Here is a 13,016-nt window from a genome sequence, read left to right as displayed (position 1 = left end):
ATCAAAAGAAGCGTGGCCAGCAGGTCGAGGGAGGTGACTCTGCTGTTGTGAGACCCCACCTGGAGTCCTGCGTCCAGCTCTGGAGCCCTCAGCAGAAGAAAGACATGGACCTGTTGGAGCGGGTCTAGAAGAGGGTCACAAAAATGACCAGGGGGATGGAACACCTCTCCTCTGAAGAAAGGCTGAGAGTGTTGGCGTTGTTCAGCCTGGAGAAGAGAAGGCTTTGGGGAGACCTTCTTGCAGCCTATCAGTACTTCAAGGGGGCTTATAAAAAAGATGGCGGCAAACTTTTGAGCAGGGCCTGTTGCGACAGGACAAGGGGGAATGGCTTTAAACTAAAGGGGGGTAGATTTAGACTAGATAGAAGGAAGAAATTTTTGATGCTGAGGGTGGTGAAGCACTGGCACAGGTTGCCCAGAGAGGTGGTGGATGCCCCATCCCTGGAAACACTGAAGGTCAGGTTGGACTGGGCTCTGAGCAACCTGATCTAGTTGAAGATGTCCCTGCCCACAGCAGGGGGGTTGGACTAGATGACCTTTAGAGGTCCCTTCCAACCCAAACTGTTCTATGATTCTAAGGAAACAGAACAAAGCTTATTTTTAACTGATCCTTTAGTTACATTATATGACATCGAGTCACGGGTTTTGTCTTGAATTCATTATATATAGTCACTTTCCAAGCTTCTAAAAATTATTCTTCCTATTTCTAGATACTTCCCACTAGTAAAAGTAGCCAAATGATAACGTTCACTTTCGCTAATGGCGGAGTGGCCACAATGAGAACCAGTGGGACGGAACCAAAGATCAAATACTATTCTGAACTTTGTGCACCTCCTGGAAACAGGTATTGTCACTTACAGCAGTAAATCCTGTGTAATAGGGGCTGTGTGGCTTTTTGGTAATGTTTTGGTGGGGAAGGGGCTCTCCATGATCAAATAATATTACTACGGTCATTATTTTAGCAAACGTGTTTGCATAAAGCTTCAATTCTGCAAAATTTGTTGACACATTCTTGTTGTCACTGAAATTCCTTTGAACTTGGTTTCACATTCAGTAAAAACAGTATCAGGAAAAACATTCTGTCTAGATGATAGTAGATGTATTCACTCTCTTTTTATATACATAGTTGCTTTAAAGTTATATAACTATATATGAAGTGTTCTAATACATTTTAAACACTTTTATGTTTAGTAATTATATCCTTGACTGATAGCCTTGGAAATCATATAGTCTTAAAGATAAGCAATTATTAACTTATGTAATGAAAATAATGCTTTCCCACAAGTGAAAATTTATCTGAAAATACTATTACAAGTATAAAAGTTGCATTTCTAATCACATACGTTAAGTAATAGAAGTTCTTCTGAACTCAAACTGGCTGTTCTACTTTAGATTATGTTGTGGGTTTATGTTTCTCCATAGTCTTAAGTGCCTTCATGCACATCAGTTGGAAGTGAACATCAGTGCATTACCATAAGAAATCAAGTGTATATACTTTTAGCATTAATAGAAAATGTTTGTCTAAAACGATGCAACAGACTTAAAAATTCCTCAGACTGAAAATGTGCTTTTTAGCTTCTCTACTGTGACACCGTTTTCTGTATTTGTGTGGATTTTGTTTCTCAGTGACGTGGAGCAGCTGAAGAAGGAACTAGATGAATTGGTCAGCGCTCTTGAAAAACACTTCTTTCAACCAGAAAAAAATAATCTTCAACGGAAGACTGAGTAAAATAGCAAAATTACTACCTTAATTGGTTTTTGCAGCATTAGAAGTGCATTATTTAAGAAGTAAGGATTTTTAGGACCAAACATCTGAGAACTCAGACTAAAAAGACTTCCGCTTTTATTAGGAGTTATTCCGGGTACTCTTGGATCTAGTATATTATTTTGCAAGGAAAGTACCTTTACCCTTAAAGGACCAAAAAACCCCAATCAGTTGAACTAAAAGCTTTATGAGCTAAAAGTTGACTGCAAATGTATTTCAATCAAAACTTGTTTTGATTAAATATTATAAGGAATATCCCGATTTCTGAAATGCAGCCTGTTTTGTGGGGACTTTTATTTCTTTTGTGTGTGTGTAATCTGATAATACTATGCAACTTTATCTAGGTTTAGATTTGCAAAGCAAGTTCTCCTGTTAACAAGAAGTACTGAAAGCCTTTGGTGAGACTTTGACAAGCTTGGGGCAAACGTTTCAGAAATAATGATCTTTCTTGGGGATTTTGGCCCAAATAAACAAGAAAGTCACAGTGAATTTGCTGGAGAGCTATTTGCTGTGGGACTATACATCATATTCCAGGTTAGTCATACTAAGTGTACTAAACTACCTTTTAATACCATGAACATAGTAAGATAATATGTCTACATACAACACCTTTCTGTTGCCTCATTGAACTAAGCATAACTAGTTCAATGCATAACCCAGTCTCAGTCTGTCATACTGTCTGCTACATGACTCGATGCATAACCCTGCATGTCTAATTGAGAGCAGAAGTTTCCATTTTATTGTGTGCTGTTGTCTGCACTTGCAGAGTCCAAGAGGGTTATTTGGAGGTTACCAGTTGACTTTAATACAAGGGTTTTCTGCATTTTCAGTACTTGCTTTGGATACCAGTGTAGTTCTAACAGCCCCAGTACTTCGTGGGTAAAGAAACCTCTTTGCCAGAATTACTTCTGGTATCCCATGGAGAATGCCTAGTTGCCAGACCAAGCATAGATCAAATTTAGCAAATTATTCATAAAGGAACAAACTTGCCATTCCATCCCCAGTAAATACTAGCTTACCTTGTTAGCGAAGACGGTAAGCAAAGAACACTAGATGCCTGCTTTTACCTTACAGACTTCAGTTATTATCGGAGGACACAAGGAAAGGAGTAGTCCCTGCATTCTGTGGCTGTCATGTCAGTTCTCCTTGGCTGTGCAGAGTCAAAGGCAGCATCTGAATCATTCATACTGAGATCCATCTGTGTGGCATAGAAAATTAACTTTAAAATAAAGTAATAAGAAGGGTACTGAGGAAACAGAGTATGCTGTTAATCAAATCCTAGTCCTTTAGAGTAGAAAGCTAAAAAGAGAGGTTATTAGTTTGTGCAGAAAGTGCTTGTTCACACCCTCTACTTTTCTGTTTCCTTTTCTCTTATACTAAACCAAAGATGAGACAAGTTTTTACCGATACATGTTTATTTGGTGCCTTGAATAATGCAGTCCATACTCCTAAATAGGACCCTAGGAGCTACTGATTGTAGTAATAACTGTAAAGGGAATCTCAATACTGACTTCAGTGCAATCAGCTTTGTCGTATTGCATGAAATTTCTGCACGTACCAACTCCCATAGTCCTTTCCTTCTGAAAATAAAAGCTAAGGACAAATTAAAGGCTTAAAATAAATATATAGTATTTTAGACCTTTTTTTCATCCGTGTTAAGTGTGCTAAAACAGTGCATTTGGCATGTTGTAAATCTGAACTGATTCTCAAAAGGAAAGTAGAAATTCTTAAGACACTGACACTCATTAATAGATGAATGGATCACCAGTCCATTTCCACCTGACCTTGTGGCAGAACAGTCTATTAATCTGTTTTTTTCTGATTAGAGAAACTTTTTGTTCATGAAATCTGAAGGCAACATTACCAGTCTTCTAAAATTTTGGGGTTTGTCATCTTATTTTTGTCCCTGGAAGTATGCTGAGAGTTCCAAGTCCAACTCGTGCCTTATCATCTAGAACTGAGATGGGGAGGGATTTCAAGACCATCTATAAGAGGGGGGCATGAAAATAAGGATTTATTATTAAGGAATTAAAATGACAATGACATCTTTAGCTTTTGACATAGTCCAAATCTGAAGTACTTCTCAACAGTAGATGTTCCCTTGTTCCGTTTCCTCTGCTTCCTCAGTACCTGTGGTGCTGGGTCCCCAACTGCCTGAGACCTGGAATAATAGGTGTGTGGTACAAGTTTGTGAGACCAGAGTATGAAATGGTGGTGACACATCACAGAAGAAAGCATACACCCGGGTCTCTGAGGTTTCTGTGATAAGTTTCAATGTGGCAAGAGCTGAGAAGAGAAATTAAGCGGGAACCTTACTCACTGCTCCCTAACCCTGCTATTGCAAAGGTTCCTCTTCTTTCCATGCCCCTCAGCACAGGAGGTCCTGCTTTCCTTCATTTATGAAGAGGCAGCAGGAAGACATGAAGAGAAGAAGGTAAGGGGGAAGATTAAACTGAGATAGCATGTGGAGATTGTGTACTCCTGTACTCAAGTAGGAGAACAAAGCTGAAAGGAAATAGCTCCCATGTGCTATTGCTCTGTCTTTTACACATTGGTTAAAAAAAAGAGCAGAAGGATGAGAAACAACGGAAGACTGGGGCACCTGATTCTCCTAACTTATCCTTAATTTGTTCACCCTGCCATTCCCAGTAAGAGCCTTTCTATGTGGAACATCCTCCCTCAAAGGAGGACTGTCTTTTGAGTGTGTGGGTTAACGGTTGATGTAGGGTGTCATGTTCAGCTGCACCATTAGTTCTGGCAGAACAGGTAGAAGGATGAAGCTTGCGGGGGAAATGGAATCTGGTTTGGTAACAGTAAATTATAACTTACGTACATTCACAACCATAGCTACATAATTTTTATAAATGCAAAACTTTAAAGCTTTATTATCCTCCCAGAAGTCAAGTTCTCTCTCCTTGTTATTTTCAGTACAGCTTGAGGATTGCATCAGTTGTGCAGCTCGGTAGGGGGAAAGAACCTCATGGAAAGCTCAAGAAATTTCTCAGCATCATGATGAGAGGGATGCATGTGCCATTTGTATTCAGCTCTGACTTGTTTCACCCTGCATGCGGATGCGATTGGTTCTTCAAGGAGTAGCACTTTTTATCTGGTGGCACTGGGCTTTTTGGCTTCTGGGTAGTCATCTACTGCAACCTGGTACCAGCCTGTCACTACCGACCTGGCACATACACTACTGAATGTCTGTGCCTGTCTCTAGCCCAGTGTCAGGTTGCAGGGAGGATAGGGAGACACAGGCGCATGGTCCCTCGAACGGAGTAAAGGGCCTTATTTCAAGATACTGGTTACGTGAGAAGTAGAAGGGTCAATGTTGGGCCTATACCTGAATTTCACTGTTGGTAGAGTTGAACATGTGGCTTGTGACTTAACTACAGGCCGCCCCTGCAAAACATGGTTTCCTGCACTGCAGTGCAGCCTGAGCTGCAAAGCAAATGGCAGCTCCCAACAAGCTCCCAACCCAGACTGCTCACTGCCTGGTTAGATGACGTTGCTCAGTGCTTTTGAGACTGACTTGTTTGTGGTATCCGGCCTCTGTGTGATCACTGTGGACTGAGGGTCAAGATTAAGACAGGCCACCCAGCAGCAGCACCTTTGCCAGAATATACAGCAGTAGGGGGCATACCATGCTGGGGTGTGCATCATCTTCCAGCATGCTAAAGACAAAAGCTTCTTGAAAGAAAATTGCTGAAGCAAGAGCGGTAGTACACATACGATTAATGTAAAACACTCCCTCAGCAGCCTAAGTAGGCAGAGAACAAGTGGTGCTACAAACCTATGGCACATGGGGTGGACTGTGCAGCCTCCACCTGCGGCCCCAGTTGTATTTGACCTTAAACTGCAGTGTGGATGGATGCACTGCAGCTGGCCAGGCCAGCTGTGAGATTCCCCAGGTGTGCAGGGTCCCAAGCTGGAGAGCACAAGACAGAGGAACGGTTCTACAGGAGGCAGTCTGGGGCAGTGCCTTCAATTTGGTCGCTGATGAGCTATACCCAGGGCAGGGGAAGCTTTGTGTATCTGTACAAGCCTGCAGCCCTGGGCTTCGTTGAGGGAGGTGATTCTGCCCGTCTGCTCTGCTCTGGTGAGACCCTGCCTGGAGTCCTGCGTCCAGCTCTGGAGCCCTCAGCATAAGAAAGACACAGATCTGTTGGAGCATGTCCAGAGGAGGGTCACAAAAATGGTCAGGGGGATGGAACACCTCTCCTCTGAAGAAAGGCTGAGAGAGTTGGGGTTGTTCAGCCTGGAGAAGAGAAGGCTTCGGGGAGACCTTATTGCCTTTCAGTATATAAAGGGGGCTTGTAAGAAAGACAGAAAGACACTTTTTACCAGGGCCTGTAGTGACAGGACAAGGAGTAGCAGTTTTAAACTGAAAGAGGGTAGATTTAGACTGGATACAAGGAAGAAATTTTTGATGCTGAGGGTAGTGAGACACTGGAACAAGTTGCCCGGAGAAGTTGTGGATGCCCCATCCCTGCAAGTGTTCAAGGTCAGGTTGGATGGGTCTTTGAGCAACCTGATCTAGTGAAAGATGTCCCAGCCCATGGCAGGAGAGTTGTACTAGATGATTTTTAAAAGGTGCCTTCCAACCCAAACCATTCCATGATTCTTTTTGTCTTCATTTGTAGCATGGGAGGTCTCGCATTTCTTTTGTTACAGAATGTGGTAAAGGATGCTTTACTGAATTCATGGGGAAGGTCTGAAGACAGTAGGGTTACAGGTCCTGATTTTTTTTATTGCTTTCTGTATTTATCTGAACATCTCCACAGGCTAGAAAGCATGTTTATTTTACATCTGCCTCTACATACCAAGCCTGGATCTGGATTTTGCTAACGTTTCCTCTCTAGGAAAGCCATCTGTGTTCAGCCTTGGTCAGAGTCTGTCAAGGTGCTTCACTCTTGAGGGATGCTAAGGAGAACCGGATGGCCTGGTCCATCCTTCAGGTTCCTGTCACAGGCTGGGTTTCTGCTGAGCTGTTGCCATTATCTGTGGATCATCTACATGCATTAATTACTACTTCTGTCCTGCCTGGAGATCTAGGGATGTCATCTCTCCTAGGAGCAGGCAGTCCCTGGTAGTGCCGGGGTGGATGGGTGGCTGCCTTGCTGGTTCTGCTAACATGCTAATAGTAGGGCCGTGATGATGTTGCTGCCCCTGTTGTCACTGTCTTCACCATTCTCCTTGTTTATACCTTTAGAGCGAACCTCCTCATCCTTCTCTCATTTTCCACCTAACTGATCCCCTAAACTGGTACCTCTACCAGGTGCTGGTACAGCGAGACTGTGATTTATTGTCATCATGCTGAGAACCTCTTTTTTTAGGTTATACAGAAGGTCTTACGGAGCAGGTGAATATGGTATAAGGCAAGACAGAAAGGCCTTTATTGCCATCCCACAAAGGCCTACAAGAGATTGCATGCTGTACACTGACTGGATACACTTGGAGAACTCTGCAAGTATCTTAGAAGTCTGGCAGTGGGGCCAGCAATGAGCTGATGTATACTGAGACATCCTTAAGATGGCTTTAGAGCATCCTCAGAAACAGTACAGATGTGGTCAAGATGATGGCCAAATCTGTATCATTCTGTCTTCCCACGAACAAGGAATTTACTTGCTCCATTCCCTGCTCTGTTCCAAAGAGAAGTTCACAACCTCATGTGGGGGGAACAAAAAAAACCACACTGGTTTATCAAGCAGATTGAATAATTACGACAAACTACAGAATTACAAGATGAAACTTGTTGTTGCTAGAGTCTTTACTAACCTTGTCTTGCATCAGAGGAAGAGGATCTAGAACTGAAATAAAGAACTGAAACAAAGGCAGCAGTAGTATTGCAAATTGAAGAGAAGTTAGTATTGCGAGTTGGAATGGGTGCTAAGCTACACCTTCTTCACAGCTGGTCTAATTCCTCCATCAAAGTGTTGTGTAAGATAATGAAGCCCATTTAGAGATGATTAGTCCCAGGATGAACATTAAAAAACACAGGCAAATGCAATTTCTGAATAACCAGCCTTGAAATGGGAGCACATATTTTATGCAGAAATGGCAATGGCCACAACTAGAATAGAGAATACTTGCAGCCCAGACTGAAGCCAAGTGTAAGGGAATCCCTGGATACTCCTAGAGAAAGACACATCCCTATGTTACCAAAACCATGAAAAACAAGCCTGTTTTTTATAACAGCTGAATACTCATAATTCCAATGAAAGTTGTAAACATTTGATTCTACAGGGAATCATGCCTATGGGGGCTAGTGCAGAAATGCCTCTAGGCTGAGGAGAAATTAGCATAGTACTAAAATCTTTTCCAAAAAATAAAAGCATAGTAATGCTTTAAGACTAACGGACTTCACTTTAAGGTTATTAGTTTGTTTACTAGTCACAACTTAAATCCACCCCTGAATTACTTTCAGTAAACTTTATGAAACAGTTTGGCTGGAAGGAAATAAATACATTTCATCTTCTTTACGGTCTGTGAGCTTAGTCCACAGCATATTATGAAAAATACAAGTACTGTACTTGAGTTGCAGAAGAGACTTTTGCTATATAACAACAAATCGTACAAGGATAACTGGAAATCACTATAAAAGAATATTTAATATATAATCAATTATTTTCATATTGTACAAGTGTGTGTTTAAATCTGTAATTAATTTACCTACAAAGTTTCTGTAAATGAAGTTTCCTGCTTACTATTGCTTTTCAACATTCTAGTGGTTGTGGGTTTTATTTTGACACACCAACAATAAGCAAACCTTATATCCTTGCTTAACAGTCACTGTGAATAGCAACATTAAAATGATATTAAATTACTACTTGTTAGCTAAGCACCGACATAAGCCTCTACAAGACTGGGGACTTTTAGGATTCCATGGCTGAAGGGACCTGGATGCCATACGTAATTAAAATCTAAAAATTAATTGTAAATAAAAATAATGACCAACAAAACTGTTCTCTGCCCATAAGTACAAAAGTAATCAAAGGTAATTAAACTGAGCTGAATTGGTTTCCTTCACGATATTTCTTTGCGCTATGTAAGCATACAGATTCATCAAGGACAGTATTTCTGCTCAAATTCCAAGTGGAAGCCAACATTTCTCTTTTGTATAGCGATTGCCAGGTAACTGAAATGAGGTCATGCACCATCAGAACACAATGCATAATGGGATGAGCCTATTAAACTGTCCAATCATATCCTAACACCCACCTAAATAAAATGTAATCTAAATGATGGCATAGCAACAGTAGCTTCCAAACAACAGGAAAAGCTTAAAATACTCGCACAATCACTGGTAAGTCATTTTCAAATTTATTTATGGGAATGAAGGGGAGGGAGGATTAATCATGACATCTGAAATGCGCAAAAACACAGAGGCAGCAGGCAGGATCTGTAACAGTAGCTCAACTCTTTCTTGACTCTTTAATCATGATCAGTGATAACAGAGAGCCTGTTGTCTATGAAGATAATCACTAATGTCGCTGGCATGCATTCCTACAACATATGAAATAAGCAAATGTGCTATAATAACAGTTATCATTCAAATTTTGTTTATGGAATGTGTGGAACTATATATAAATAGCATCTGGAGATACAATGTCATTGGATAAGAATGTAGTACTTCATCCAGAGCTTACTTAAGTCGGAGGACTGTAAAACAGTTAGTATCATGCCCTTAATAAGGTACTAAACAGATTTACATGAAACAAGTCATAAACAAAGACTTAGATTGTTTTATATAATAACAATAGAAATTCATCATTATGGGTAATCCAGAGGGAAAAGCACAGAGGCTTATAATGCAACTGACGCACGGTGTAGGTGCCTGCATTCAAATTCATAATCCAAAATGTTACTGCTCAGCTGCTGCCCAACTATGGAGCAACTTGAACTCTGAAAGCATCTTGGGTGGAAACTTAAAACTTCCTGTTTGCCTTGTGGTACTTCAAAGGGTGAATCCACAGTCACAGCAGCCCCAAGTTCTGCCCTCACCCGTGGCCAGGGACATTCAGCCTAAATTTGTACTGATCTACAATCCTACCCCAACTGGGATCGAGTGAGTAGGTGCTTCTCCTCCTTAGCCTACCATAGAGGCTTCATTGCCTACACGTTCTCATAGCGTGCCTCATACAAGCCTGTATATTCAGGTTCTGTACAAAAGGCAGTGGTGGGGTTTTCTTTGCATTTTTTTAAAGAGTGACTGGACAAAGAGATAATGGCTAAACTGGTGTTCTTTTGTAGATCGTGTTTGCAGGATGTGGAAAGCCCAGGCTGATTTTCCTCCTCAGTCTGAAGAAGTTAATGTGATGCTAGTACATTTTAGTTAATAGGCTGCTGTAAAGAAAAAATAGCCTGTGAAGGAAAAAAGAACAGAGACTTACTCTTTCAGAAAATCGAACATTATTAGGAAGTCTGGTGCTCAGGGCTTTCACCTGAATACAGGGATTCCAGTCCCTGCAACACATGGAAGTGTTTACTTTTTAGGGACTGGAACATATGACCCCCATTCTAGTTTTCTTCTTGTTTTCACAAATGAAACTTTTTTTTTCCTCTTACATAAGCAACAGTTTCATCAGGAAGCAGAGAGAAGGAATGCTGTCCAATGTAGCCTGGAGTCTGATGATTAGGAAACTTTCATGGGAGGCAGGCTGAACACTCTCAGGCTGAGTAGAAAAAAACCTGGTCTTCCTGCATCCTGGATAAACAGACATAAAAGACAGAGTGAACTTTTTCTTCTTCAAATAAAGCACCTGAATACCTATCTTCAGGAAAGTGTGGATGTTGAATCATGAGAATGGGTGACCACATCTTGCAGACCTGATAGGTGCTAAAACCAGAAAGAGAAGGTGACTTTATGCACAATCCCATCTTCCATATCACCTTACATAGCTCATGAGCTACATAACATTAAAATACCCTTCTACTGCAAGGACAGACCATAAAGAACAGTTGCAGCTTTACTGCATGGCTATTCAGAAGCACTCTTCCATCCCATGAGAGTTGGTTTTTTTCCCTTGTTATCACCAGTCACACCAAAGTGTGTTCATATCTAAATGCTCTTTTTTTCATCTGATACAGGTTTAAACTCTTCCTTGTGCATTGTTTCTAAACCCTCTCTGCAAACAATTTGATTTCTGTCATAGCAGTGTTTTAAATCTGTATTACCAGCACTGAAATGAATGGTCATTTGCATGTACACTGCTGAACATGGTGGAGTTTGCTCCAGATGCTTACTGTGATGCTGTGCGTTTCTCCACTCTATCTCATTAGTAATATGTTGTTCTTATTATGACAGTTTCATCTGTTGTTGAGCTGGTTGTTGAGTCTGAGACAGACATCAGACTAATACCTTCTAAAACCATTGACAGATCTTGTATTCTTATTACTTGGATTTTTTTTAGTTAGTTTTAATAAAAAAGCAAAATATTCTAAAATAAAATTATCACAAAATGTTGCAAATGTTATACTAAAATTTCCTTTCTTTTTGAGGCACTCAGATACTATATTTTTACTACACCTTACCAATAAGCATTATAGAAGATTGGCTGGATTAAACAGATAATGAGTGACTGTTCCTGAATAGTTTTTCAAGGTGTTTAAGTCAAGTTGTAAACACTTCAGGTTTGTTTTGTCTCCTATTAACTGTAAGGAAATATTTTATGTCTACTTGAACAAAAAAAGGGGACTTCTTTCAAAATCAGAGGAAATGGAACTATTAAAACAATGTAAGTGTAATTCTTAACCAAGGCATTTCACTTTGCTTATAAAATATTGTATCAGAACATACGTAATTTGACAAAAACTCTGCTAGGCAAAGAATTAAAACATATGAGCCAGAGATAACAGGAAAAATAATAGAGGGCCCCATGAATGAGTTCAAGTAGAGTCCAATTTCTTTCCCAGCTATCAAAGAGGAGAAGGAAGAAAGGATTTGTATTTGTGATGCTCTAGTATTGACTTCTGTTGCTCAGGGATTTTCCAAGCATCAAGAAATAGTCTTGAAGGATCCTTATCTGTTTCGTTATCACCTTCTGAAAGGCAACAGTGAAGCAGTAAAAAAAGTCTTCCTAAGATCATTGGTTGGTAATCTGGGAATTATGGGCGTTGGCTGAAAATGAGCCTTGGCTGAAGTGCTGGAGCTGTCTGGGTGGGGGTTGCACTTTGCCGTCTTCCATAACATGATGACTAGAGGCCTGCAATGCTCAGGCAGCAGGCTTAAAATGAGCAGAAGGACACACTTGTCTCAGATACTCAGGTTGGCGGGTGATAACGGGAGTAAGAGGGTTGTCCTTAGCAGTGATGGTTTAAAGATGTAAGTCAGGCACGGTTTGCAGAGAGGTGGCATTCCTATTCCCAAGGAATGCAAAGGATGTCCTTAAAAACACGAGGCACTCATACCTATTCCCATGTCTGAAGGAGAAGCAGCAAACCATGAACTGAGTACAGATTGGGAACAAGTGCTCTGAGGGAACTGCTGCTTTCATACTTTGGTTCACATGTCAATGATCCCATGAAAGCACACCTAGCAAGCAAAAGCCATGTAGATACAACCACCTCACACTTTCCAAGTAGGGGATGTGCTTACATACCAAAATGTGACTTGTTTTTCATAATCTGGGGCAACATTGTGTTTGCATTTGACAGCTTACTTGACTGTGTTTCCCTCACAGCATAGCACACGTGCAGCAGCAGAGCAAATTTCCTTGAGAAAGCTGATTCTACAAATATGCACAGACTTAAAAGTAAGTAAATCAGTGGTCTTACTGCCAAGATGACTTGAAATTAATTGAGTGCAGAAGTGGTTTTCAGAACATGACTGTAGGGTGCCTTGATCATCTGGAAAGAGCACTTGCAGAGGAGTATAATTAAGTCTCCGGATCCATTCATTCTTTATCCTCTCTGGCAGCTGAAAGACCAAATAATGCCAACTCTTACTATAATGTTATATACATATATATATGTGTGTGTGTGGCTTCTCGTGCATAGAAGTGGGAGGAAGGCGGTTCAGAGAAGAAGGCTGCCCCACAGCCAGGGCTGGGCCCAGACCCGAGGGGGGCTCGCCTGCTGCCGGGTTCCAGGTGCTGGGCTAGCTCCAGTCTTGGGAGCAAACTTCCCTCTGAAAGTGGTTCCCGCCCGAAGTGCTCGCAGCTTCAGCTGACCTCGCCGTCCACCCGGGCTCGCTACTGCAAGGGGATACTGACATGTTTCCTGCGGGAGATGAGAGGTTGCGACCGACGCGCGAG

The 13,016-nt window shown here is 41.2% G+C and overlaps 1 protein-coding gene across 1 annotated transcript in view; it reads left to right on the top strand.

The window, feature by feature from the left end:
• PGM2 (phosphoglucomutase 2) overlaps nt 1-2,017 on the top strand; it is an 18,518-nt gene extending 16,501 nt beyond the window's left edge. The window contains exons 12-13 of the mRNA XM_009321389.1: nt 710-843; nt 1,626-2,017. Of these exons, the coding sequence (XP_009319664.1) occupies nt 710-843; nt 1,626-1,728 (237 nt within the window). The 3' untranslated portion in view covers nt 1,729-2,017. The remainder of the gene's footprint in view (nt 1-709; nt 844-1,625) is intronic.
• The last annotated feature ends 10,999 nt before the right edge of the window (nt 2,018-13,016 follow it).

The sequence above is a fragment of the Pygoscelis adeliae genome, unplaced genomic scaffold (assembly GCF_000699105.1).
Source record: "Pygoscelis adeliae isolate BGI_AS28 unplaced genomic scaffold, ASM69910v1 Scaffold133, whole genome shotgun sequence".
NCBI classification, from domain to species: domain Eukaryota; kingdom Metazoa; phylum Chordata; class Aves; order Sphenisciformes; family Spheniscidae; genus Pygoscelis; species Pygoscelis adeliae.
This window is presented reverse-complemented; position numbering and strand designations above follow the sequence as displayed.